We start from the raw sequence: 27,652 nt of genomic DNA, 5'->3' as shown, positions 1-27,652 counted from the left end.
CTGCACATGCAAAAGCAAGAGCCTGATACTCCGCTTCGGCACTTGAACGTGAAACTGACTTTTGCTTTTTAGCGCACCAGGAAATCAAGTTACCTCCCAAAAATATGCAAAACCTAGTGGTAGATCGACGGGTGTCCAGACAACTTGCCCAATCGGCATCCGAATATGCAACAAGATGAAGTGGTGAAAGGGAAGGATTGAACCATAATCCCTTGCCCAGAGTGCCCTTGAGGTATCGTAATATATGTTTCACAGCCTTCATATGCTTAGTAATAGGCGAACCCATGAACTGAGAGACAGATTGCACTGCATATGAAATATTCGGCCGAGTGAGCGTTAGGTATTGAAGGGCTCCTACGAGTTGACGATAAAGGGAAGCATCAGGGAGTGGAGAACCTGAATGAACAGAGAGCTATGGTTTGGCAGCTATAGGAGTGGAGCATGGTTTACATTCAAGGAGATTGCTCCGCTTCAAAATCTCCAAAGTGTATTTGTTTTGGGTTAAACAAACGCCAGTAAACAAATATAATACTTCAATACCTAAGAAGTAATGTAACTTGCCCAAGTCTTTAAGTTCAAACTCAAGACCCAACGTCGTTATAAAAGATTTAATCAAACTAGGAGAATTACACGTGAGCACAATATCATCAACGTAGAGAAGAAGCACAAGAATTATAGAACCCCGATGAAATGTGAATATTGAATTGTCAGATCGACTTTGGAGAAACCCGGATTGAATCAAGAAGGAGCTAAGACATTGAAACCAAGCACGTGGGGCTTGCTTAAGTCCATATATTGCCTTTTGAAGCTTATAAACATTATAAGGATGATTCGGATCAACAAAACCAGGCAGTTGAGTCATGTAAACTTCCCCCATTAGCGAGCCGTGAAGAAAAGCATTCTTCAAATCAAGTTGGTGAAGAGGCCACCCAAGAGATACGGCAAGACTAAGAACAGTACGAATCATCGTCGGTTTTACCATGGGACTAAAAGTCTCGGAAAAATCAACACCAGCTTGCTGATGGAAACCTTTGGCAACGAGACGTGCCTTATGGCACTCAATCAAACCATCAGAATTGCGCTTTAACTTGAATACCCATTTACAACCAATGGTGTTGGCATGAGGTACAGGAGGAACAAGGGACCACGTCCACAGACGGAGCTACATAAGGCCCTAGGGAGGGATCCGCCCCCACTCAGTTTTTTGGGTGAGAGAAAAAAAATGTAATATGACAATTAAAAGTTTGAGTTTGGTTCCAAACATTCCATGTTTCCTAACCTAAACCAAACTCAATTGAGAGAGGAGGGGGGGGGGGGGTGGCGGTGGGGGGTGTGGGTTTCATATGTACATTGAATTCAAATGATCATTTATCATAAGATTCAACTGTTCAAGTATCATGATGACACAACAATTTTACTCTGCAATGTATTTATATGAATTTACTTCATCCATTCGTTGAGGGCATTACAATTTAGAATTTAGCTTTCTAATTTAGAGATTTTTTATTGTACCTTGTTCTCAACAACCTAAAACCAATTATTTTACTTGGTTGTGCATGCCTTCATTTAAAAAAAATCTACTCCGCAAATGGATCAACGGCCAATGGAGCAGCAAGAGAAGCATCCTGTTCAGTACCAAGCTATACCGCAGCTGATGAAGGCAGAGCATCTGAAGATGTAGGTGGTGGGGGCAATGAGAAAGCTCCTGATAACAAAGAAGGCACCACATGCACCACAGGAACAAAAACAAATTCTGAGGGTTCCACACGCTAAGTGATAGCAAGAGAATCATAGGGAAATACTTCCTCAATAAAAACAACATGGCTAGATAAATAAACTCTCCCACTAGCAGGATGTAAACAGCGATATCCCTTGTATTGCTCACTGTATCCAAGAAAAACACAAGCCAGAGATCTAGATTGTAACTTATTAGTGGTGTAATCACCCTAAATGGAAAACAAGCACATCCAAGAATACAAAGAGCAAGATAATCAGGATCACGCCCAAACAAAGTGTTATATGGAGAAGCCCACTTGAGTACATGTGTAGGCAAATGGTTGATTAAATAAATCGCAGTGGTAAGAGCTTCGGCCCCAAGATTGTACTAAAGCTTTGCAGCAAGTAAAAGAGTGCGACCCATTTCAGTGATATGGCGATGCTTACGTTCAGCAATAGTGTTTTGCTGCGATGTATGAGGACAAGAAAACCAATGATGAATCCCTTTTTGCACACACAATTGTTTAAATGATGAATTATTAAACTCCCGACCCCCATCACTTTGAAATTGTTTAATAGTCATAGAAAATTGAGTTTGAACATACGATAAAAAATTACTAAAATATTTAAACACCTCATATTTCTGACACATGGGAAAAATCCAAGTATAATGCGTAAAGTCATCAGTAAATAAAACATAGTATCGAAAACCTAATATAGAAGCTACCGAAGACATCCAAACATTAGAATGAATTAAATCAAAAGGATACATAGAACAATGTTCTAAAGAATTAAACGACAAGGGATAGGATTTAGCCAACGCGCAACTATTACAAAATTCTTTATTAGAAACAGAAAATGAGGGCCCTAACAAATTACTAAACACTAAAACACTAAGAACTTGACGAGATGGATGCCCAAGACGATGATTCCACAAGGAGGGCGACGCAAATAGGGAAGCAAAGGCACGGACTTGAGAAGACCTTACTCCTAGGTGCACAATCAAGTTTGATAGGATAGAGACCATCCTCACTTGGGCCCTAAAACAGAATAACACAATTTTTTAAATAATGAATGACAAAACCCCAAGGTAAAAACGTTAAACTAACCCAATTGTCCCTTGTGAACTTAGAAACAGACAACAAAATTTTACGAATTGCAGGGACATGTAAAACTTGAGACAAACAGAAAATATAGGACCCCGACTCAAAGGAAATATTACCAATGTCCGCAATAGGGAGAGCATGACCATTACCAACAACCACCTGACCATGTTGACCATTCCCAGCAGTAGATGTCATAAAATGAGCATCACTGGTCATATGATGGGTTGCATCGGGATCCGGATACCAATAAGGATTAGTAGAGGAGGCAACATGCATTCTTGCAAAGGCCCAAGATAAGTCATCATCTCCATGAGCAGTTTGAGGGCACTATATAGCAATATGACCATATTGTTAACAAGCCCAGCACTAAGGGCCATGAGAATTGGGAGAAGGACCAAGAAGTCCAAGAGCAAGGGAGTTACCACTTTGAGCCCCACGATTGTTACACCCTAAACTAGTGCCACCAATGGCAGGAGCCTGTGCTTGATGACCATTGCCACCAGGTCCGCAAAACCCACGAGAACCACCATTACCGTCAGGGTTTCTAAGAGGTTGCCCACCACCATTATTACGGCCCCCTGAGGGACCATTCCCACCATTACGAGCATAATAGAACGCATGAGGAGCAGATGCGGGCGTTTCAAAAAGAGTATGTTGTGACTCAAAGAAAAGCAACCGAGAACGCAGCTCATTGAACATCACCACCATTCCCAATATGTCTACCTTGGTTTCTATCAAACTATCTGAAACCAATTATCTCTCATTGGAGAGTCAGGTGAAGCCATTTTTAATTGGCCAGAATTTCTGGTGTTTTGTCAATGGATCGTATATGTGCTCTTCTCCGGTCATCACTACCATTGCTCCAGTTGCCTCTTCTATTACCTCTGCAGACTCTGATACTTCTACTGTTCTTTCGCCAGTGATCAATACTTCTCCAAACCCTGAGTATCTTGCCTGGTATCAAACTGACCAAACCCTTATGCTTTGAGCCACCCTCACTGAGCCGATTCTTTCTTTGACCGTTGGGCTTTCTACCTCTCGTAAAATTTGGAGCATCTTCGTCAGAATTTTTCACAATAGTCTTGCTAATGCCACTCACTATCGGTTTCAATTGTTTCACTTCAAAAGGGGACAAAATCCATCGCAGATTATCTTGGTCAGGCTAAGAACATTGCTGATCAGTTGACGTCCATTGGACAACCCTGTTGCCAATGAAGATTTGCTGCCTTATGTGCTTCACAGTTTAGGACCGAAGTACAGTGTGATGGTGGCGATGTTGACTAATTTTCCTCAACCGTGGAAAAAAAAAATTCAAGACTCTGATACCATGTAAACTTTCTGATTCTCATTAACTTTCGTAATGCTGGTATACATCATTTTATACAGTAGAGATACAAGAGTCCTATCTCATCTAAACAATTACATTTGAAGTTTAAATTACAATTCAAATATAAATTGATAAATAAGATAATAGGGAGAATTATCTCTAACTAACTGCCCTTAATTACTAACATATATGTCTAGTAAACTTCTCGTTTTTCAACCAAAGCTACATGATACAACATAGGATGACTTTTAATTTACGTACCTCCACCGTCGGCTACATGTATTTGAAATATTTGCAAGCGATTTTGAGAGGGGAATAAAAAACACATGCAATTGGTCTTTTGTTACACAAGTAAAAAACGTATTTACATGGACAAATGTTTTTAACCCATAAAAAGTCACTATGCATAAGAGAATAAATGGGTATTTTTTTTCTCTCTGTATCTACATGAGTTCATGATGTGATGGAGAGATATGTCATTAAGTTATACTCAATTTGTGACGATAAATAATTGACTGATTGAAAGACAACCAAGGTAGGCAACTTAATACGAAAGTTTTACGTACGTGAAAGGAGCCATTCCTCAAAAGGACCGGACATGAAAATTTTTCATCATCTAGCTCGAGCAAGAATCAAACAAATAAAACGGATACATATAAAAAAAAATTGATATGTTATCCATATCCACACGTATATGAATGATTTTATGTGAGAAAATTGACTCTTTTTCTCAGTTGCAACAACTAATCATTGCAAGGAACTCAGTTCTTACAGATAAATGCTCAATACTCAAGTAGGCTTACAAAATTGATCATGATGAAATGCTTTATGGTTCGTCTCATATCTTGCAATTGGCCTTTATCACCTAAATATAGACTAAAAGTTAATTAGTTTTTACTTTATAGAGTTAAAGTTCAGGACAATGGGACTTTTGTTGGAAACTAGAGAAAATGATAGAACACAACCCTAGACAGTGGCCAAGTTCAGGACAATGGATGAAAACTACCAATTAACTCAGGCAAGCCTAGCGAGGACACCTACTAGTGGTGCTGTAGAAACAGTTGCTGGTTCAGCCATTTGGAAGTTCGACCTTGAATCTGAATAGCCATCATTCTCATCCGGGCCACCAACGATTGCTCCATCCAATACATTCGGGTTTGGCGAGGTCTTGTTGAACCACAAGTCGAACCCAGCTTTGCATGAAACAGGAGCTGAATTCTCCTTGATTGAAACAATGGATGCTCCTCTGTGGTGAACTTGCGTCGGATATTTTGTCCCAAATCCAACCATGAAACTCATACCCCCTGGATTCGATCCCAAGATATAGTCCACCTAGTAAATTGGAAAGAGAATAAAGTTTAAGTTTAGAGCATCCTACTTCATCAACAAATATGTTAACCCTAAATAATTGTCCGTCATCTTAAGGATGAAAAGGATATTTATACCTGTGACTGGGCCAAGGCAATAAGATCAGATGGCTTGACAATGCCGCCAGGGCATTGAATGGAGGCATGCTTGGCGTTCAAGTACTCTGAATATGCGGTTGCGACGAATACAGCAGTTGAAGTGTACTGAAGATTGTTCCATGGCAAAAACCATAACAACCCACCAGGCGTCTTCTTCACATTGTTGTTACCTTTTTGAATGCAAGAGCAAATGAATTGCTCAGCTTGGCTCTTGTATTGTCCCCATGCACCTGCAGAGTCTACCTTGCCCTCCAGAACAAGCTGCATATATTTTATCGTCATATTATGAATCCGTACCACATATTTAGACACATTACAGTTTTTCAACAACTATAATTCAATATTGTCTAACAATTAACATAATATATCAAACTATATGATAAATAAATTTACTGCGATACTCACACAGAGTTGGTCTAGTACCTTTGCAACAAGGACTTGTACGCCAATAAACTTGTCATCCCAAGCAAACACAGTTCTAGCACCACCAGTATTGCCTGCTTGGCCAAGATTATCCAGGTAGGTTTTATCATCAGTAGCACGATGAAGCCATGAAGCAGCCCATAATAGCTCATCCTGACGAGAAACACGTACACAATTTTTTAAAATTTTGTCACAAAGATTTAACTGATTAATTAGACTTAATATTTGCAACCATGTTAAATGTTAATTATTACCTCATATCCACTGCTGGCATAGAATTTTCCTGCTGCTGAAATGCTATTCGAATAAATGCCAGGGTGATTGCGAGCAAACTCGAATAACTGCAAATTTTCATGTATCCTTAGATATTGGTACACCAATTATATATGTGAAAAGTAATAATATGCATAATCTAGTACGAAATTTTTGAACCCAAAAATAGGGTAGGAGATCTGGTTAGAGTATTACTTGTTTTGCATGCGTCAAAAGGTCGGATGCATATTTAGGGTTTTTATCCTTGAAAGCAATGGAAGCTGCAGCCAAAGCAGCAGCAGTTTCACCGGCAAGGTCAGATCCTGGGTGTTGCTCATTAATCTTAAAGGTTGTTCGCGGAGTGGTCATGTCTTCGGGTCTCTGCCAGCACTCATGATCTGAATCACCATCACCAACTTCACCATAGAGGACATTCGGCGCAGTGTGTGCTTTGATGAGATAATCCGTTCCCCATTTGATGGCATCCAATGCATTTGACAGCTCATCCTTGGCCTCGAGTTGTTTAGTGAACTCCAATATACTCCATGAAAGCATTGTTATTGTGAATGCCATGGGAAATCCAAACTTGACATTGTCACCAGCATCATAATATCCTCCCACAAGATCAACCTGTTACATGTGATCAAGTAGTATATGGAAGGTCATGTAACGCATAAGAAAATAATTTCTCTAACATAACAAGCTGCAAAATTCTAAATGCTAGCGTTAGTTTTCGAATGTGTACTGTGGATGCTAACAATTGTTAATTGTGATTTTGAAGAAAGTGTGTTTTCGTACACCTATTTCTACCCATTAACAGGTCTGTTTGCATCTAGGATTTAGTTTGAACAAATCAAATGAGAATTAAGGAACAAAATAAACAGGCAGGGTCTGCAACAGGAGAAGAAGGGCGTGCGCGAATCGTTTTCCCAAAGAAAAATTCTATATGTTCAATTGTTCATCATCAAAGGGAGCAAGGTTAAATTTTTGTGAACTTACACCAGCATCATTTCCATCTTTAAGCCCAGAATCTCCACGCCATTGCACTGTTTGCGTGGAAGGCAATATACCGGAACGTTGAGCCTCGTAAAACAACAAAGACTTGGTGAGAGCATCGCCATAGTCTATATCACCAAGAACTGCATGTTGAGTAGTCAATAAAAACATAAGAAGGCAAATCAAACCAAATAAATTGGGGGAAGCCATGCTGAATAATCTGGGAGCTAATAAGTCAAGAAGAATGCAGAAAAACAAAGCCTTGATATGCCTCAAATTTATAGTGAAATTTTTAAATTCGTTGATGCCATTTTGGGATAGTTATGATTTTGATTTTGTGATACTTTCTGTAATAGAGAAGTCCACGATTGTTAATTAGGGATAGTGTTGATATGATTTAATTTTCCTTGTCAATTAAGCTGTAGGAATATCCGACATTACTGTTTCATTTTCCTTCCTTTATTTTGCATTACTATTAATTCAAACCAACTTCTGTTCGGTATTTCGAAACCTTTCGTTTTCTTTTTCTTTTTTGCGAAATTTCATGAATCTTATGATCAATTTATTGGTTTTTTTCGTTGATATGATTTCTGATTTTTTTTTCTTTCAAAGGTATTTAATATAGAATTAATTACTAAATAATATCTTATGTTTTTCTAACATCAACTCAATTAAGCAAGAAATCACAGCCACATCCAATCAAGAATCCTACAAGATAATTCCAAGAAATTATTTAATTAATAATACCTATGTGATAATTTTTTTCTCCTCTATCCAACAGATAACACACATTGGCCAACCATACTAACAAATGGCATGGTAAACCCTACACATGTGGTCTGTCTTAGCTCCGATAAATACACATTCTCCACCAAATTTGGTAAGCTTTTGCTACACAATTAAGCTCTCAAAACTTTCTTTTCAGAGAAACTGACTTAGGCATCAAGTAAAGCTCCAAGCGAAGGCAGGACGCAAGTACATGTGAATGGCATGCTTGTTCGAAGATCCTTCATAGGACCACATCTTCGTTACCTGGTGCTTCTTGACGACCTGAAGATTTTGAGCATGATCCACGAAGGTGCTCTAGTGGCTGTTCCTTGGCTTAGAAAGCTCTTAACGTAGGCTATTACTAGTCAACCATGCCTTAAGATGCTAAAGAACTTCTACAAATATGCGACAATTGACAGCGCTTCAAGCCAGTGCCGCACTACCTACCAGCGAACTCTATCCGCAGACAATCCCTTGAGGCATTCATGCAATTAATAATCAACCTAGTGGGACCAATGTCGCTTGTTACTAGGGCAAAAACATCATGATCGTAGTGGCCAACTACTTTACCAAATAGGTTGAAGTTGAACCCATAACTACAACCACCCAGACAGACATAGAAAAATTCATCTGGAAGAACATTAGCTGCCAATTCAGAATCTCATACTCTTTTGAAAGCAATAATGACGCAGAGTTCGTAGGCAAAGACTTGGTGAAGTTCTTCCAGAAATATGGCATCAAGCAGCACATGTCTACACCAAGATTACCCCAGGGTAATGGGTAGGCCGAGGAATCCAATAAGACTGTCTTAGACTACCTCAAAAGGTCACTCAGAAACAAGAAAGGGAAGCGGCCAGACGAGCTCCCAGTTGTTCTATAGGTGTATCCATAACCAAACAACGAGCAACCAACGAAACTCCCTTCTTCCTAACATTCAACCCCAAGGCAATCATTTCCCCCAATGTCATCATGTCAACCATTAATACTATACTGCCAAATCTAGAGCTAAAGGAAAATGAGGTGGCCAGGTAGAGGAAGAATGCGACAAGGTTGTCACCAAAATCACAACTTATCAGCAACAATTATTCTCCAGCTATAACTAAAAGGCCACGATCCGGTAGTTCCAGCCTAGAAACATTGTCTTGAGAAAAACCTTCATTAATGCATGTAGAGATGGCTCCAAAAAGATGGATCTCACCTGAGAAGGTCCTTACTAAATCAGCAGAGCAGACAGAAGAATAGTTACACGCTCACCACCATGAATGACAACAAAATTAAGAAGTAGTGAAATGCCTACAATATGAGAACGTACTATTCTAACCTGACCTTCGCTCCTTGAATCTCGTCCAAGCCAAATAAGTTCGAAGTCTCAAGTAGATTGACAAACAAGACATCGCAAGCCAATAATTTTCCAAGTTGTTTTGCGGTTCTACTTTCCAACAAAGTTTGATACATTTCGCCTATTTTCAATGAAGATTTGAGAAGTTATTCATAAATTTGGCTAAAATGCATGTTCAAAAACAACACTCATGTTCTCCTCCGAGAGAGGGTAAGCTACCATTTAACACCCTTCTCAGGGTCTACTCTCCTAGGATAAAGGGTAAGCTATTTCTTACACCCTTCTTAGGGTACGCGATAGGGTAAACTAATCCCCAACACCCATATGGGTATGCTCTCTAACATGAGAAGGCAAAACTAATCCCCTGACACTAATCTGGTATGCTCTCCAACATGATAGGGTAAACTAATTCGTCGACACCTTTTTGAGGCATGCTTTTCTCTAAGAGAATGTAAACTATCTTGATATCCACACATGGATGGGTTTTGCTGCCCAGGTGTAACTGGAGCGCTTTATCCAAATGACATGCACTTTATTCATGTTAGACTTGGTCTTGGGAGTTGAGCCAAACTCGAAATCTGCAAAAAGAAAAGAACATATTCAGTAACTTGAAGTCAATAGCAACTCAATAAAAATTCCAAGCAGTCAGAACATGCAGCTCAGGCGAAGAGACTGACTCCCACTCTCCACTTACCTCCAAAGACTCCCACTATCACTTACCTCCAGAGCCTCCTTGACCCATTCATGATCACTCATGCTCTAGGAGTCGAAAAGCTTTTGGCGAGACTTCACTGCCCCACGCCATCATTGTTGTCAACCTCGGAAAATACTAGAACTCATTGATGTTCAAGCCTAAATCGAAGAACTTGCTCAAGTTTAAGAATCCCACCCTCGCACAAATTGAATTCAGGGAGCATTGAGCAAGAGCACACCTCATAGGAGAAAGCGCGACATAAGAAAGATCAATCTCATTGTGAAGTAGTCGGGTGAAACTTGATAGCTCTCTTCCTCGCTTTAGCAACCTCAGTACATGAATTATTATTACTTCCACCTTTCACGCGCTTCACAAGAACTCCGAATGGGATTGTGTGCTTATATGTCTCAAGAAAATCCTCAAATAGCTCATTATAACCAATCTTAACTTGAGCAACCATAAAGTAACCGACTTCACAGTAAGACCCACCCTGACAATACTTAGGCAGAAGATACTCGTCACTTTTGTAGCTAGAAGAAGGCATATTGAAAACTTCCTTTGCAAAAACACCAATAAGGTGCTTAGAAGATTGCCAAAGAGATATAAAGAAAATAATAAATAGAGCTAGCACACCAGGACACTGCTTAGCGTGCCACCCCTTAGCCTAGAACCACAAGAACCTAATGACTAAGTGCTTAGGCCTCACGAGCCATCTCTCTCTCCAGTTGGCTCATAGGCCCACTCATGTAGAAATCGCCTTGCACTCAGCTATTCTTCTCTTTCTCAATCCAACCTAGCGAGGCAAGCCCATTGGCCCACCTCTTCCAAGCACCTCGGCTTCACCCGAGCTAACCCAAGTCTACATTGCAGTACCTTGCACGTCATCATCCTAACACGGCTCACCTACAACAAAAATAAAAAAGAAGAGGAAAAGTTTTATTTTTTCTTACCTTTGGTGCAGCTACAATGAAGAAGACGACGACGATCAACTCTTCTGTCTTATCCACTTAACTTGGGATTTCTACCCCTCTTGCCCTTTCTTGCATGCAACAAAGCAGGTGTGGGGGTATTTGATTCGAAAAATCCTGGAGTTGACACATGAACTTTTACCAGCTAATAACAAGAATGCCCTTATTAAATTTGCGAGACCCACATTTATTCCATTGGCAGTTAAACTCTCTTGAAGACTTGAGCATCTAACAACAACCTCATCAAGCTCTTCTACCCATGGCAAGGAGAAATGTCAAAGGTATTAAAGATAGGATTAATTGATAAATCTTATCTTTATATTTTTTCGAATTGAAGACCAATTCAATCAAGTAAGGAATCATAAACACATCCAATCAAAAATATTACAAGATAATCCCAATAAGGTATTTAATTAATAATATCTTTGGGATAATCATTTCTCCTCCATCCAACAGATGACACACCTTGACCAACCGGACGACACATGACATGGAAAACCTACACATGTACGCAACCCTAACTCCTATAAATACCCCATTCCTACTAAATTTTGGTAAGTTTTTGCTATGCAATTAAGCTCTAAACCTCTCTCTTTTTCAGAAAACTAACTTAGGCATCGGAGTTATATTGGCTAACCCCCTCCCCCACACCTTGAGTTTGTGGCTTTGGTCTTTAATCAGAAGTGTTTATTTAGTTTATTGGTACAAATTCGTCAAGACCGAAGACTGTGAATTTTTACTACTGCAACTTTCCACTTCAATATGCATATAACCTTTCTTTACGCCTTCCCTCAGCCCTGGCCATGATAATTCCAATATTCATGTTTAAGTAAACACAAAAAAAAATCATAAATTCAAATATTCCAATATTCATGTTTTAGTAACTGCATGTAGTCCAATATTCTAATAGATAGGGTGTTTGAGTTTCTACTCATATGTATTGGGTTTGAAACTCCCCCTCCCAAATTTATTAAAAAAATAATAAAAAAATAAAAAAAAATAAAAACCACATAAAATTCTTATATTGTTAAAACAATATACCTAATTTAGTGAGAATAAAACAATCTTGGCATAGAAATTACTAACGAGACGTTATTATAGTTAACTGAAGCACTATCAGCAAGTTGTCTGGGTGGTGTAGTCGGTTATCACGCTAGTCTCACACACTAGAGGTCCCCGGTTCGAACCCGAGCTCAGACACTTTTTAACGTTACATTTTTACCAGTTTCCTACTGCCAACAGTATCCTTTCAATCCCAATTTTTTTTTTTGTTTTTGGGTTCAGTCTCCCGATCAAACGCTGGCTGCCAACAATTTCTTCCACTTTTTGCCTGATTTTTACATTTTCCACTTTTTTTCCTGATTTTTACATTTTCAAGGGAAAGATTGACAAGAATTTGCACCCATTTCAATTCCTCGTTGAAACTGGTATTCCCACAGCCACAAAGGTAAACGATTTGCTCTCTTTGTTAAACAACTCTTGACTTCAATTGGTTCAAGTTTTTGTAACACTGATTGTACTTGGGTTCTGGGTTTCAATCGTATATATGGGACTAGATTTAAGTTCGTGTCTTTCATTTTTTCTATATTGTATGCATCTCCAGTCTCCAGATTCAGTTATTTTGAAGTAGACCGATAGCGTTAGTGTGTTAAATAGTTATTTGTCAGGGGAGGGAAATCGGTGGGAATCGAACCTGCATAAGGTGCTTGGGCATGATTTCTCGAGGAAAGGGGAAAATGGGTTTAGTTTATCGTTGGGTTTAGAGGAATTGTGGTTGTGCTAATGGGGATTTAGATTACAAGTTAAAATATCTGTTATCAGAAGATAATATACGCACAAGTGATCTCACAGTAAGAGATTGAGGCGATAGAACTCCATATGGCCGCTGTTTATCTGCATTTCTAGTCTCTCTCTTTAGTTCTTGATTCATTTGCTTTGCAGAAACACAGTTTCTAAGAAACTGAAACAACGGAAAATCTGTGCTGCTCAGCTCTTACAGTGAATAAGTTGGCCTTAAAGAGTGGGAACAACCCGAGGCTCACTCAGGGAGTTGCACTCATTTCAACAAATCTGGCTGAAGTTGCAAAACTCTGATCGGAGGTTTACATTTACAAACAAAAGAAATGCAAGTTCAAAAACTTTCACTCCCAAGTTACACCCTAAGTCCACCCAATGGCTCACTATCTCAGCAACTTTCCACTAAGCTTTTGAGGTTGAATCCAAGTCCCAAATCGGGTTTTTGCAGTTCCTTCAAAAGGGTGTCGAAATCACCAACTGGTTTAAGAACCCATGGTAAGTTTGTTGGGGTCACGTGTGGAGTGGCACAACAAGAGGATACAGATGATGGGTTCTACATGAGGAGGTGTGTGGAGCTTGCAAGAACGGCTATCGGGTGCACCAGCCCCAATCCTATGGTGGGTTGTGTTATTGTCAAGGATGGCAAGGTTGTTGGTGAAGGCTTTCACCCAAAAGCTGGCCAGCCGCATGCTGAGGTAAACTTCTTTCCTCAGTTTTAGTTCTGCTTCTCAATGCATGGATACCGGTTTGAGTAATGAGGTGGTCAAAATTATCGGTCACTTTGCTCTTTGTTTGGTTGCTTACAACTTACAAGTTAAAATATTTTGGAAAGATCACTAAAAATAAATAAAGGGAAGTATATACCTGCACACTGATTCTTTCAACTTTTTATTTTTTGGATAGCATGGTCCTGTTCTTTCTGGGGTTATGTTAAATTTCCAATTATATTTTCTTCACCACTGTGGAGCATTTAGCTGAAAATGTTCGCATGGGGATAGCAATCCGGATTCTGGAATTCTCTTCCTATTTCAGCTCTTGCTATAGGTGCATCAGACGTTCTAAAAGTTTTGTGCTTATAAAGTTTTTAAATTATTAGTTTAGTAATGGTGGGGTCCTTCTGTGTCCGTGCGTTTGCAGAGAGCAAGAGAGATCGGTTAGAAGTTGAAAGAATGAAAGGATAGGTGGATACTACATGCTGTCTAATTGTTTTATCTTTTGACATGAGCTTTATAAGTAGCTGTTAATGAAAATTTATACCCGGAAGTTAAATGTTACAGGTCTTTGCTCTGAGAGATGCTGGGGATTTGGCTGAGAATGCAACAGCATATGTGAGCTTGGAACCATGTAATCATTATGGGAGAACTCCACCATGCAGTGAAGCACTAATCAAAGCCAAAGTGAAAAGAGTGGTGGTCGGAATGGTGGATCCAAATCCAATTGTAGCATCAAGGGGATTGGATAGATTAAGAGATGCAGGAATTGATGTTGCCACGTGCGTAGAGGAAGAATTATGCAGGAGGCTAAATGAGGCGTATATCCATCGTATGCTAACGGGGAATCCTTTCGTCACTATCAGGTAAATTTATTCTGTTTACAGTAGTCCATAGCAAGAGAAAATCAATGGACATAAAAATGAGTGGAAATGATACCTTATTCGAGCCGTGATGTCTTTGATTGTTGTGCTGTGTAACCAAAAGAATTTTTTTATTTGTTTGCTTGGTACTGTGAAGTTGAGACTTTCCTCTTGTTTGCAGATACTCGATCTCAGTCAATGGACGCTTTCTGGATCAGCTTGGGGAAGGAGCTGCCACGTCTGGTGGTTACTATTCGCAATTGTTACAGGAATATGATGCAGTTATTCTTTCTCCTTCCTCAATAATGGAGAACGTCTCTATTCCCGCATCCAAAGAAGCTGGAGCCAATCAACCACTTCGGATTATAATTGCTAGGAATATTAGTTCTCCAATCAAAATCTCTGCTCTCACAGTGGAACCCACAGATAAGCTAATAGTCTTTGCAGACAAGGAGACATCGGTAGAACTAGAGAGAGCTCAAACAGGTATCGAAACAGTGGTGTTTGATCAAATAAGCTTAAATGCTATTTTGGAATACTGTAACTCTCAAGGAATGTGTAGTGTTTTGTTCGACTTAAAGGAAATGTTAGTGATTTTGAAGAGTTTCTCCAAGATGGTATTGAGCAGAATTTGCTGCAAAAAATTGTGGTAGAAGTATTGCCACTGTGGGATGAAAATGATGTCCGAAACTTTCCTGTTGCATTGAAGGATCTGGGCAAAAGACTGAAAGTGGAGAATTTGCAGCCTAAGATTTCCAATGAGAGTGTTGTGCTTGAGGGATATCTGTAATGTCAGTGACTAGAACACAAAAAGAGATTTGACATGATCATTTTCGTGCCGATGCTGAAGAGAAATACAAGGATTTTACAATATTCGGGAAGAGGGTACGGACAGAGGCCAAGTTCGTTTACGATCTCCAGTCTCTAGAGCGTAGGGAGTTGCTATTTTTCGTTATGTTGTTTACCTGCATATTGAGGGCTGCCATAGCCAAGAATGAAGGGAAATGGTTTTGTAAGTTTGTATTGGAATCCATGTGTTAAATGATTAATAAGCCCAAATTTACTACCTAAATTGTCCCTCGGTAGCCCAATTCAATATGTCGATCTATCTTTACACCTGTTTAGAAAATCAAAACTCAAAATCAATATTGTACAACTCATCCAATTACATTTCACCCGTGAATGTTCTGCAACATATTCAATGTGAAATCTGTTGGAACAAGAGAGCAGTCAAAATGAATGATGTTAATTTTTCTACGCAAAAGATGGGTATTCATTGCAGTCTTCTATGTGCTTGCTATCTTCTCGAGATTGGAGGGCTGCTGTATTACAGGAGCCAAGAGGCCGTTTATTAGTGAGATCCTACCGACTTTGAATTATTTGGTAGCTTCTGACCGAACAGTTTCGCAGGCAATTACAAAACAAAAACACGCATGGAATGAAGCCTGCACAATCGCATGCTGCAACTTTAATTTCGAAAGAATTCGGTTGTTTCACACGCATATTTGGGCTAACAAAGTCCTTTTTTGCAGGCAATACGCTCCTGAACCTCGAAAAAAAAACAACAACAAAATCTTTTCCCACTAAGTGGGGTCGGCTATATGAATCCTAGAACGTCATTACGCTCGGTTCTGTTTCATGTCCTCCGTTAGATCCAAGTACTCTAATTCTTTTCTTAGAGTCTCTTCCAAAGTTTTCCTAAGTCTTCCTCTACCCCCTCGGCCCTGGACCTTTGTACCGTAGTCACATCTTCTAACCGGAACGTCAGTAGGAGGATCTAAAACTTCAAAATCATCATCATACCTAAAAAAAGACCTTGTTTTTCCCTGAAAGCGTCTTAACCCATAATTTGTTGAGAAGTGAATGTTGTCTGCCACCATATTGCTTCAATCAAACCACCATATTAGTTTGCTATTTTGTCTGTTGCCTTATCGTTAAATTGTTTCTCTAGTTTTTTTCACTTGCTTTCCTCTTTCCTTACCATTCTTTTCACTTCTATTGTGTTTGTATGAAGAATGAAGCTACATTTTATAATTTAAAGAATTTTGTAGAATTGCAAGTCAGAAACTTTTGGAGACAAAAAGACATCATCTGGTTTGCCTTATAAAATCTGACTTCTAAATTGTAGTTCGAGCACGCAGACTTAGTATATCGCTTGTATAAAAACAAAATGAATCGAGCTCAGAATCCTTGTCAGTTGAGCTGCAAACCCCTTGCACTCCACTTTATATTGCATTAGTATGCTACTTTTAGTTTAGAATTATGCCAAGTTCAGTCACCCGCGCATTGGTGATTGTGATCTCTTGATACAAAAGGGTCCCGGTTGCATTGAAGACTCTGAGGGAAAGAATAAAAATGAAGAATTTTCTGTTGAAAGAATGTCTGAGAGAGAGAGAGAGAGAGAGAGAGATCTTTCTAAATATACAACTTTCAACCTCATACATCAGCAGCATATGCACAGTCACCAACCAAAACTGGACGACCAGGATGGAAAATTTACAATCAATCATCTATCTGATCTGAGCCTGAGAGCATCCCCTTAACTCGCCGTTAAACTTAATATCCTTGTTTGATACATTTAAGATGCCCAACTGCTGTTCAACTTGCTCGATAAGAATTTTCATCTGCACAACATTCGATAGGGTTTTGTGCGATCCAACCATTATCAATTTTTTCTACAAAAGCAAACCAAAATAAAAATAAAAAAACAAAAACATGTTACTGGTCACTCCGAAAACGTAGAAAATCTGGAAATTCAGATTGGAACATGATCTTCGACATTATAATAGAGTGAGAAGGCCAAACCAAAGTGATTCTTACCATGGCATGAGTGAGAGCGACATTAATCCTATGCCAGTCTCGGAGCAGCGAGGAGGAGCAATTCGTTGGATTTTCCGTTGACCTAACAAAGGACACTAGTATACAATCCTTGTCTCTTCCCTGGATAGAAAAGAAGGCATTGCATATCAGATAATAGTGGAATCATGACAACTGAAAACAGATATAACAATGTCATCCTTCTGCTTTCAAAGAAACAAATAGTTAGATAAAGAAAACAATAACGTCAGTGTAGAAAGTGAATCCTTCAACCGGACCTGGTATTTGTCAATGGTATGTATCTCGACAGAGGTCAGGCGGTTGAGGGCAAGCTGGATGATATCTGCCTGGGAGTTATATGGGGTAATGACACCGATATCTTCCCCCTTTATTCCACTCTTGACTAGTCCCTCCACAACCTATAAGCAAAATGAGAATTTTATTTAGCTAAAACAAGCTACTTCAACGGTTTGCAACAGATCAGAAACATATTTTCTTGGGGAAAAAAGGATGATGGCGTTATATATGTTCAAGCGAATATCTAACCTGTACAATTATGTTAGCTTCTGTCGGGTTACTCACAATCTTGTGATCCTTTTCCTCAAAAGCAGGTAAAGAATCTACATTGCAAAAAGTGATTATACTGAACAACCAAGGGACAAACAAACCAATGCTGCTTATATAGAAGAAAAGATTATGGAAAACAAATAAAAGTACTTCAGTGAACCTGTATTAATAAATATAACTGGCTTGCTTGGGTTTATAACCTGCAACAAAGTTTTAAAACACATGAAAATTGCATCAAAGTTTGAAGAAAACGACAATTTCATTGCACTAGTTTTCAAAACGCCAAAAAATGTGAAACAATTCACTTGAACCTAATCTGTGACAAAATCATATCGTCATGAATTAAACCAAGTTGGAAATCATATTTCCCTAAGCACAGTCTAAGTTTTAAACATGCTAACAGGTTGTAATGAACATCAAGTCATAATTCTTTTACATGATATTCAATAGTTTCCAATGCCACACAACATGATCTGGAAGATAACCTGTATGGATGTATCTGGAACAAAGAAGCAGAAGGATGCCATAAACTGAATGAGAATTTTGATATCAAAAGAACACTACAATTATCGCTTATGAGTAGACCGGACAAGGATATAGGTATAATTCTTAATGTAAGTGCACATCATGAATAAGCATGTATACATTTCAATAGAAATATGGAATTCCTTTGAAAATTGCTCTTACCTCCTGTATCCACAATGAATGAGATATTGAACTTGAAACCTTGAGTTTCGCATTTTCTATTTCAGGAGAGCCACAACACAGAAGATCACCATAAATCAAAGCATTTGACAGTTCCATAATGCCTCGACACATACGGTACTGGATGCAAGCAGTTTTATAAATATTACTTCTACAGAAGTGCCAAAATATATACACACACACATAATAGTAAATGAATTATAACCTGGCCTTGCAAGGCTGAAATTGCCTGAAGATGCACTTCTGAAAGCCTACAAAACAAGCTTACCCCCATTCCATTTTCTCGAGCTTCCATACTCCGGAAATAGAAAAACATAGGGCATTTCATCAAGCCACAATTCAGAGCGTAACAACCAATTAGAACCCTACAGACATTCGATGATATACACCTTGACCAGAGGAGGTAATTGATAATGATCGCCAACCAGGACAAACTTGGAAGCAAACATCAGAGGCCCAAGAGATACCTGATAGAACAGAAAATTGCTCATGAATCACTGCCTTTGATAAGGTTCTACATAAACAGTGACTTCAACCTTCACTTAAAGATAAATAAAATCCTAAAAGAGAGACAATACAAATTCAACCTATCTAAGTGCAACTCCGACTAATTTAACATACAAAACAACAACAGATGGATTTTCTTTTCCTAAATCCTTTTACTTGCAACAAGACAAATAATCACATAAGATAGTAAGTGTTAACAGCAGGGAAAAATGATTCGATTACTTACACTTAACCTCCTGACAACGAATACCAAATCGTGAAGGACTAAAATTTGGTCTTAGCCACATCTTTGCTAATTTTCTCCATCAATAAAAATTCAAGTTGTTTTTTCATTTTCACAAGTGAAGTATGCCATTACAGAACATATAATTCCATGAGCCACCATAAATTATCCAAAATTTTAAACATAATGCATGTTCAAATATTATGCTTGTACTAATAGTCATGCTTTTAACAATCACAACAATTGAATAGACTCTAACAAGTTTAAAGCATGTTGCCTCTCCATAGTATAGCTTAATATCCGCCTCTGGTTATATTAACCATAACTGCAATGTCAAGATATCCATCAGAAAGTGTACGTACTGGAAGGGTGGTCTGTCCAGCTTCATCCATGATGCATACATCAAATCTCTTATTGGCAAGCAAGGGGCTGGTGATCCCAAACATGTAACGGCAACCACCTTGACTTGGTTTAATATTAACTTAATGCCTTCAACACTTTGAATGTTCATCTCTATTAAAGAAACCACTATTCAAATGCTGAGAAGAAATTAAATTATATACTAACGAAAATACTCTCAATAGTATAAACTCTGACCTGAAAAGCAATGGCCTCGAATTTCTTCATGCACAGCTTCATGTCTTCGGATGCGTGTAAAATCAATATCCTGCCATGCTTTAAATGCAATACAAGGAAACCCGAAGTAGTGTTTCACAGAAAATATGGCACGCAAAATGGGTAAACCATACACCCACAAATTTAGAGAGTAAGAAAAGAAACATCAACTAAGAGCATTGTTCCCAATGATGAATGGTAACTATGGCCCTAGGTTTGATTGAATAGTGGATAAAATTGCTAGGAACAAGAGTTTTGGTTCGTCCCTAACTAAAACAAACAATAAAAAATTAATAATAATAACAGAAAAAACAAGCTTATCAACAGATGTGAAATAGAGAAATGACCTCAGCCTTTAATTTGACAAGCAGATTATCAACAGCAGAGTTTGCGTAGGACGTAAGCAAAATAGATGAACCTCTAATCAACAGAGCTTTCCCAGCATGCACCATGGTGGATGTCTTGCCCGTTCCAGGCATTCCTAGTATAAGAGCGTAGTCTTTTGCTGTAAGTATCTGGATATTTTTGAATTAGTAAATGTCCATATTCAATAGATAATTGAAAGATTAGTGTCAAACAAGTTTAGCCTGAGGATAGAGTTTCTGTGGGAAAATGGACATGATAAGTAAGCATTATGGAAAAAAGATAGATGTATAGAAAACCTTAAGAATGGCTCGACGCTGAACAGCATTTAAATTTCTCTGGGACCAGACATAGGATATTGCTGGATCCTGGCTGAGTGGAGACCCATTGTCAAACCTAGGAGCCTAAAAAGAATTCACACATATAGACCAACAGAAAAGCGAGTTAGAATTAGCAAAAGACGGCAAATTTGATACAATACCATTCACCAAAACTTACGTCTAGGTCAACAATCATCTTTCTAAGGTGAGCAGCTTGTGTACTTTGAAGAAAAAGTTGAACAAGGTTGAACCTTCAGCAACAAAAAGCATGAACTTAGACGGTATTTCAGAGAAGTATTCTAAAAGTTTGGATATGGAAATTTCTAGGAAGAGTTCAGGAGTATAATACCTGATTACTGAAAATGATGTCATGAAATCATCTTTGTCAACACGCCAGACCTCCTGAAGGAGATCACTTGCCTCTGAAGAAGGGTTGCTCCAAGGAAGTCGTAAGTGTTTAGAGAAAGAAACCTAGATTTTTGCAGAAAATATTACAATTACAAGATTGATTTGCTCATTAAGTTTAAGATTTTGCCACTGTAGCATTAGTCAGCCATATTTGGGCTCACAATAGTACATATGAACAGGATTCCAGGAAATATGGCAGATATTATCCTTACTGAAACATGGGACTCACTTAAATCGGTTATGATCCCACTTGCAACGGGTAGATTACCAGATTTGCTGCTAAGTATCTAAACAATAAACAAACAACCGGTGATTAATAATTTGTTAGTGAGGATAAAAGAAAAGTGTACCATCATGAATTATCACCAAGTTTACAATTAGCACTTTTCAAATCTTTAACACGTGCAAAATTGTATTTGGTTCTTTAATTTTTCACAAATTAACATGAAAGCAGGGGGGAAACAAAATCATACTCATAACAATTAGCTTGCATATAAAAGAAGCTCGCACGCATGCACAAATGCAACTTCTTGAAACCCTTGAACTTGAGAAGACCAGAACATGAATTAATATAATTAATTGATTACTTTATTTAACATGGTTAAGTTCTTAGGGAATGACTGGAAAGGTAAACAAGTATTTCAATATTATTATGCACAAGAATTCCGTCCAGAAAAGAAAAAGAATTCAAACGGGCGCAAATTTGGTTCCTAGTATTGTTTGATGGTTTCGTTTCCAACTTATATTTGAATTTTTTTTTTTTTTTTCTGAATCAAAAAAACTCCAGTGATTGTGGGAGGGAAGGAATTAGGGCAGAAGAGGCTTTGAAGTTTCCTTTTTGTTGAAATATTGTTAGGCAGTGACAGTTTACAAGCAGTGCCTGCATGTGTACCAAAAAAAACAATGAAACATATGATAAGTATGAGATTGATTCCATATCTAGAAGTTCTGTTCTAACATTGTTAATACGTTTATTTATCTCAAGTCAATACCCAATAATTGTTGTTATGTTTATCAAATATCAAAGGAAAAGGTGCCAGAAAACACAATCATGCGTAACTACTTACATTCGACATCTTAATAAAACATCTGAAAATCTTAATGTAGAACCCATCATCTTACATATCTAAATCCATAGGGCAATAAACAGTCATGCAACAAAAGATGTACTAGGGTAAAAGTACACACCAGAGAGAAAAAGATTCTTGATAAATGAATCATGAACATTACATGTTCTTTAATAGTCCAGACATATCCAGGGAAACAACTTCGAGTACATAAAATGCGCAGCTACTGTAAGAACTTTATGTTAAAAGTAGTACAAACAATCAGCGTTCATGTGAACTACCAAAAACCCGCTTTATGAAAGTAGAACATACCACAAAATCACCACATCTCAGTGTGCAATCTACATCTTTTGTTGAAGAAGTAGTGCTTGAAAAATCTATGTCAGATGTCCTCCCATTGAGAGAAGGAAAACCATTATGCAGAAAACGATAAACAAATCTGCTATCTTTTTCAGACGCTAAACATGGGGGGTTACCATCAAGAACAACAGAAGAAAGGCAACCCGTGGCATAATCACTATTGGAGCTATGTGACCGCCAAATTTCATTCTTTACAAGCTGAAACAGATAAATTTTCAAACAAGAGAAAAAGGCGTTTAGCATATCAAATAAACTAATCTTAGGAGTTAGACATTTATACATTTTGAAACAGTGACTTCAAAATTGCACCTGCATCTCTTTAGCTTCCAATTCAATCAACCAATCCCACAACCCTAGGAAAACACCATGAGCATTTGTTGGGCGCTGAGTATTTGAATCAAACAAATCTGCCAGACCACTGCCCTCTGTGCTTCCTCCATGTGGAATTAAAGGTGATGGCCAATGGAAAAACACTTCTTAAAGTATGATACTGATGAATATTTTGCTTATATTGAGGTTTCCTGTGTGATTACGCAAATTTTTTCATAGGAAACCTAGTTTTAAACTTAATATTTTACATGGGCCATGAGGGATGTGGAAACTCTGTAAAATCAGAGAATAGATCCGTCAATCATATGTTTGCAAGGGTCGTCTTTAGTAATTATAAGTTTCAATGAAACCAAGCTAGATCTAGTGATCTCTTTAGTCAGAATCTTTTGAAGGACTTACAAACTGGATGAAGGCTAAATCTACTTATTCTTAGTAGCTTATAGGGTGATGTGATATAGAAAGTGTTGCAAGACTTTCTTGACGGCAATGGCATTAAAATTGTTTCCATTCCTATCAACATTGAAGACTGGTTATGTTAATGATTGTCAAGGGTTGCATTGAAACATACAGTAGAACTAAGGTTCTCCATCAGTCAATTTCTTGAGAGGCCTAAATGGCAGGGGGTGCAAAAAAGTCAATAGGAATGGTTTCAATAATTTACTGATGACATGGAGATTTCAAGGATCCAAATAATAATTAATCAGTCAAGTGAATATCACATGACGAAATTGGTGTACAGATTGTTTGCATTAGGCAGTATATTATTTTTCCTAAAGGGGTGCGATGGCTCTTTGATTCAAAAAGAACTTTAAGCTGCTATGGTCTGAGTTGATAATGAAGTGTCTTCCTTGAAGATAATTGTGCCATGTCTTGACAACATGGCCAATATACATAAGTTCTCTTTCATAAGTTGATAGAGACTGGTTTTTAGGGGCCAAAGCCTTGCTTGTGAAAGCAATAAGCCTGCCTTGTTGTTGCAAAATTGCTCATATTGCTAAATCTGAATCATCAACACTCTAATTCAAATGGAAGTGAGAAATTGGGTAATGCCAGGACCTGAGGAGATACCATTGTAAATTTTAGCTTCTTAAATGCCTCATTTACTTCAGTGGACCAAATAAAGCCATCTTTCTTGGTGAGTTGATGTAGGGGTTGACATATCTTGCGATAACTGGGGACAAACTTCCTGTAATAACCAGTGAGGCCTAGGAATCTTCTCAATAATTTGATAATGGTAGGTGTAGGCCAAGCAATTATGTCTTGAATTTTTGCTAGATCAGCTTCAACCCCATTTTGAGATACCACATGGCCGAAGTACTCAATCTTGAGTTGACCAAAAGAACATTTCTGTTTCTTGACAAATAATTGATGTTGCTTAAGAACTTCAAATGCAGTTTAAGATGACTCAAGTGATTCTCCCAATTCCTATTGTAAACCAAGATATCATCGAAACAGACTAGAATGAATTTTCTGAGATAGGGCTTGAAAATGTCATTCGTGAGTTTTCGGAAGGTGGCTAGAGCATTGGTGAGGCCAAATGGCATAACAAAAAACTTATAGTATCTTTCATGAGTTCTGCATGTTGTTTTCTATATATCTTTAGTACTTATTCGAATTTGGTGATATCCATACCTAGATCAAGCTTAGAGAAGTATATAGCCCTATACAGTTCATCCAATAAGTCATCAATTAGAGGGATAAGATATTTGTCCTTGAAAATAAGTGAACTCAACTCTCTATAGCCTATACAGAGCCTCAAACTACCTTATTTCTTTTTTACCAATAGCACAGGAAAAGAAAAAGGGATGTGGCTAGGTCTGATGAACCCCAAATCTAGCAATTCTTGCACTACCATAGTGACAGGGTCTTATATTGGGAGGCTTGGAACCTAGAATGAGGGGTATATAATGATCATGGGACCTACTAGGAGGTAACTTGTATGGCAAGACAAAGATCTCCTCAAAGTGTCCCAATAGAGTTTGTAATTCATGCAACTGCTCAAGATTTAGATCACAGGCTTCCAATCTTTTTTTTTTTTCCTGATGAATAGCTTCCAATCTTTTACTCTCCAATTGAGTACAAAACAAAACAAAACAAAACAAAACAAAACAAAAAAAAAAAAAAAAAACACCCCAAATTAGAGTTCAATATCTCTTTATCCAATTGACGCAAGAGAGATGAGTTAGAAGTTGAAAGAATGAAAGCATAGGTGGATACTACATGCTGTCTAAGTGTTTTATCTTTTGACATGAGCTTTATAAGTAGCTGTTAATGAAAATTTATACCCGGAAGTTAAATGTTACAGGTCTTTGCTCTGAGAGATGCTGGGGATTTGGCTGAGAATGCAACAGCATATGTGAGCTTGGAACCATGTAATCATTATGGGAGAACTCCACCATGCAGTGAAGCACTAATCAAAGCCAAGGTGAAAAGAGTGGTGGTCGGAATGGTGGATCCGAATCCAATTGTAGCATCAAGGGGATTGGATAGATTAAGAGATGCAGGAATTGATGTTGCTACGTGCGTAGAGGAAGAATTATGCAGGAGGCTAAATGAGGCGTATATCCATCGTATGCTAACGGGGAATCCTTTCGTCACTATCAGGTAAATTTATTCTGTTTACAGTAGTCCATAGCAAGAGAAAATCAATGGACATAAAAATGAGTGGAAATGATACCTTATTCGAGCTGTGATGTCTTTGATTGTTGTGCTGTGTAACCAAAAGAATTTTTTTATTTGTTTGCTTGGTACTGTGAAGTTGAGACTTTCCTCTTGTCTGCAGATACTCGATCTCAGTCAATGGACGCTTTCTGGATCAGCTTGGGGAAGGAGCTGCCACGTCTGGTGGTTACTATTCGCAATTGTTACAGGAATATGATGCAGTTATTCTTTCTCCTTCCTCAATAATGGAGAACGTCTCTATTCCCGCGTCCAAAGAAGCTGGAGCCAATCAACCACTTCGGATTGTAATAGCTAGGAATATTAGTTCTCCAATCAAAATCTCTGCTCTCACAGTGGAACCCACAGATAAGCTAATAGTCTTTGCAGACAAGGAGACATCGGTAGAACTAGAGAGAGCTCAAACAGGTATCGAAACAGTGGTGTTTGATCAAATAAGCTTAAATGCTATTTTGGAATACTGTAACTCTCAAGGAATGTGTAGTGTTTTGTTCGACTTAAAAGGAAATGTTAGTGATTTTGAAGAGTTTCTCCAAGATGGTATTGAGCAGAATTTGCTGCAAAAAATTGTGGTGGAAGTATTGCCACTGTGGGATGAAAATGATGTCCGGAACTTTCCTGTTGCATTGAAGGATCTGGGCAAAAGACTGAAAGTGGAGAATTTGCAGCCTAAGATTTCCAATGAGAGTGTTGTGCTTGAGGGATATCTGTAATGTCAGTGACTAGAACACAAAAAGAGATTTGACATGATCATTTTCGTGCCGATGCTGAAGAGAAATACAAGGATTTTACAATATTCGGGAAGAGGGTACGGACAGAGGCCAAGTTCGTTTACGATCTCCAGTCTCTAGAGCGTAGGGAGTTGCTATTTTTCGTTATGTTGTTTACCTGCATATTGAGGGCTGCCATAGCCAAGAATAAAGGGAAATGGTTTTGTAAGTATGTATTGGAATCCATGTGTTAAATGATTAAGAAGCCCAAACTTACTACCTAAATTGTCCCTCGGTAGCCCAATTCAATATGTCGATCTATCTTTACACCCGTTTAGAAAATAAAAACTCAAAATCAATATTGTACAACTCATCCAATTACATTTCACCCTTGAATGTTCTGCAACTTATTCAATATGAAATCTGTTGGAACAAGAGAGCAGTCAAAATGAATGATGTTAATTTTTCTACGCAAAAGATGGGTATTCATTACAGTCTTGTATTTGCTTGCTATCTTTTCGAGATTGGAGGGCTGCTGTATTACAGGAGCCAAGAGGCCGGTTATTAGTGAGATCCTACCGACTTTGAATTATTTGGTAGCTTCTGACCGAACAGTTTCGCAGGCAATTACAAAACAAGAACACGCATGGAATGAAGCCTGCACAATCGCATGCAACTTTAATTTCGAAAGAATTCCGTTGTTTCACACGCATATTTGGGCTAACGAAGTCCTTTTTTGCAGGCAATACGCTCCTAAACCTCGAAAAAAAATCAACAACAAAGTCTTTTCCCACAAAGTGGGGTCGGCTATATGAATTCTAAAACGTCATTACGCTCGATTCCAAGCACTCTAATTCTTTTCTTAGAGTCTCTTCCAAAGTTTTCTTAAGTCTTCCTCTACCTCTTCGGCCCTGGACCTCTGTCCCGTAATCGCATCTTCTAACTGGAGCGACAATAGGAGGATCTAAAACTTCAAAATCATCATCATACTTAAATAAATACCTTGTTTTTCCCTGAAAGCGTCTTAAGCCATAATTTGTTGAGAAGTGAATGTTGTCTACCACCATATTGTTTCAATCAAACTACCATATTAGTTTGCTATTTTGTCTGTTGCCTTATCGTTAAATTGTTACTCTAGTTTTTTTCACTTTGCTTTCCTCTTTCCTTACCATTCTTTTCACTTCTATTCTGTTTGTATGAAGAATGAACCTACATTTTATAATTTAAAGAATTTTGTAGAATTGCAAGTCAGAAACTTTTGGAGACAAAATGATATCATCTGGTTTGCCTTATAAAATTTGCCTTCTAAATTGTATTTTGGGCACGCAGACTTAGATATCGCTTGTATAAAAACACAAATGATGGTTCGAGGACGATGTACTCACTACTAGAATTAATTGATGTGGGGAAAACAATGGAATCGAGCTCAGAATCCTTTCAGTTGAGCTCAACCCCTTGCCACTCCACTTTTATACTTGCATTTAGAATTGCTACTTTTAAGTTTCGGAATTCTGCAGTTCAGTCACTTGCGCGCTTGGTTGATTGTGATCTCTTGA

General features: G+C 38.3%; 3 protein-coding genes, 1 non-coding gene and 1 pseudogene across 4 annotated transcripts; 3 read left to right on the top strand and 2 right to left on the bottom strand.

The window, feature by feature from the left end:
• Positions 1-5,025: 5,025 nt before the first annotated feature.
• LOC103965508 (endoglucanase 14-like) lies at positions 5,026-10,330 on the bottom strand. Its single transcript, XM_048591872.1, has 7 exons — positions 10,289-10,330; positions 7,290-7,469; positions 6,507-6,920; positions 6,293-6,379; positions 6,039-6,191; positions 5,595-5,876; positions 5,026-5,481 (listed from the first exon to the last, which is right to left on the bottom strand). Exons 1-7 carry the CDS (start codon positions 10,328-10,330, stop codon positions 5,164-5,166), a joined length of 1,476 nt encoding a protein of 491 aa, XP_048447829.1. The 3' UTR covers positions 5,026-5,163.
• A 1,851-nt stretch (positions 10,331-12,181) lies between these two features.
• TRNAV-CAC lies at positions 12,182-12,255 on the top strand. Its single transcript has one exon. It is a non-coding gene; the product is annotated as a tRNA-Val (tRNA).
• A 38-nt stretch (positions 12,256-12,293) lies between these two features.
• On the top strand, positions 12,294-15,491 carry LOC103965507 (riboflavin biosynthesis protein PYRD, chloroplastic). Its single transcript, XM_009378577.3, is given in 5 exon segments — positions 12,294-12,502; positions 12,997-13,547; positions 14,130-14,428; positions 14,607-14,998; positions 15,001-15,491. Coding segments are annotated over 4 exon segments (1,275 nt in total). The 5' UTR covers positions 12,294-12,502; positions 12,997-13,178; the 3' UTR covers positions 15,216-15,491.
• A 1,326-nt stretch (positions 15,492-16,817) lies between these two features.
• LOC103965518 lies at positions 16,818-23,296 on the bottom strand (annotated as a pseudogene).
• A 1,692-nt stretch (positions 23,297-24,988) lies between these two features.
• On the top strand, positions 24,989-26,303 carry LOC125468310 (riboflavin biosynthesis protein PYRD, chloroplastic-like). Its single transcript, XM_048591788.1, has 2 exons — positions 24,989-25,311; positions 25,490-26,303. Exons 1-2 carry the CDS (start codon positions 25,004-25,006, stop codon positions 26,097-26,099), a joined length of 918 nt encoding a protein of 305 aa, XP_048447745.1. The 5' UTR covers positions 24,989-25,003; the 3' UTR covers positions 26,100-26,303.
• The last annotated feature ends 1,349 nt before the right edge of the window (positions 26,304-27,652 follow it).

The sequence above is a fragment of a genome, unplaced genomic scaffold, assembly GCF_019419815.1.
Source record: "Pyrus x bretschneideri cultivar Hongxiangsu unplaced genomic scaffold, Pyrus_bretschneideri_v1 Contig35, whole genome shotgun sequence".
Taxonomy (NCBI): Eukaryota; Viridiplantae; Streptophyta; class Magnoliopsida; order Rosales; family Rosaceae; genus Pyrus; species Pyrus x bretschneideri.
Note: the sequence above shows the minus strand (reverse complement) of the source record. Positions and strands in the feature narration are given on the sequence as shown.

Bases quoted from the DNA above. Each gene is read 5' to 3' on its own strand.
- LOC103965508 (XM_048591872.1), bottom strand. From the start codon at position 10,330: ATGAGGTGTGCTCTTGCTCAATGCTCCCTGAATTCAATTTGT. The intron at 6,921-7,289 runs GTAAGTTCACAA...CACATGTAACAG, and splicing joins AAGATGGAAATGATGCTGGT to GTTGATCTTGTGGGAGGATA. The intron at 5,482-5,594 runs GTATAAATATCC...CCAATTTACTAG, and splicing joins TTGCCTTGGCCCAGTCACAG to GTGGACTATATCTTGGGATC.
- LOC125468310 (XM_048591788.1), top strand. From the start codon at position 25,004: ATGTTACAGGTCTTTGCTCTGAGAGATGCTGGGGATTTGGCTGAGAAT. The intron at 25,312-25,489 runs GTAAATTTATTC...TCTTGTCTGCAG, and splicing joins AATCCTTTCGTCACTATCAG to ATACTCGATCTCAGTCAATG.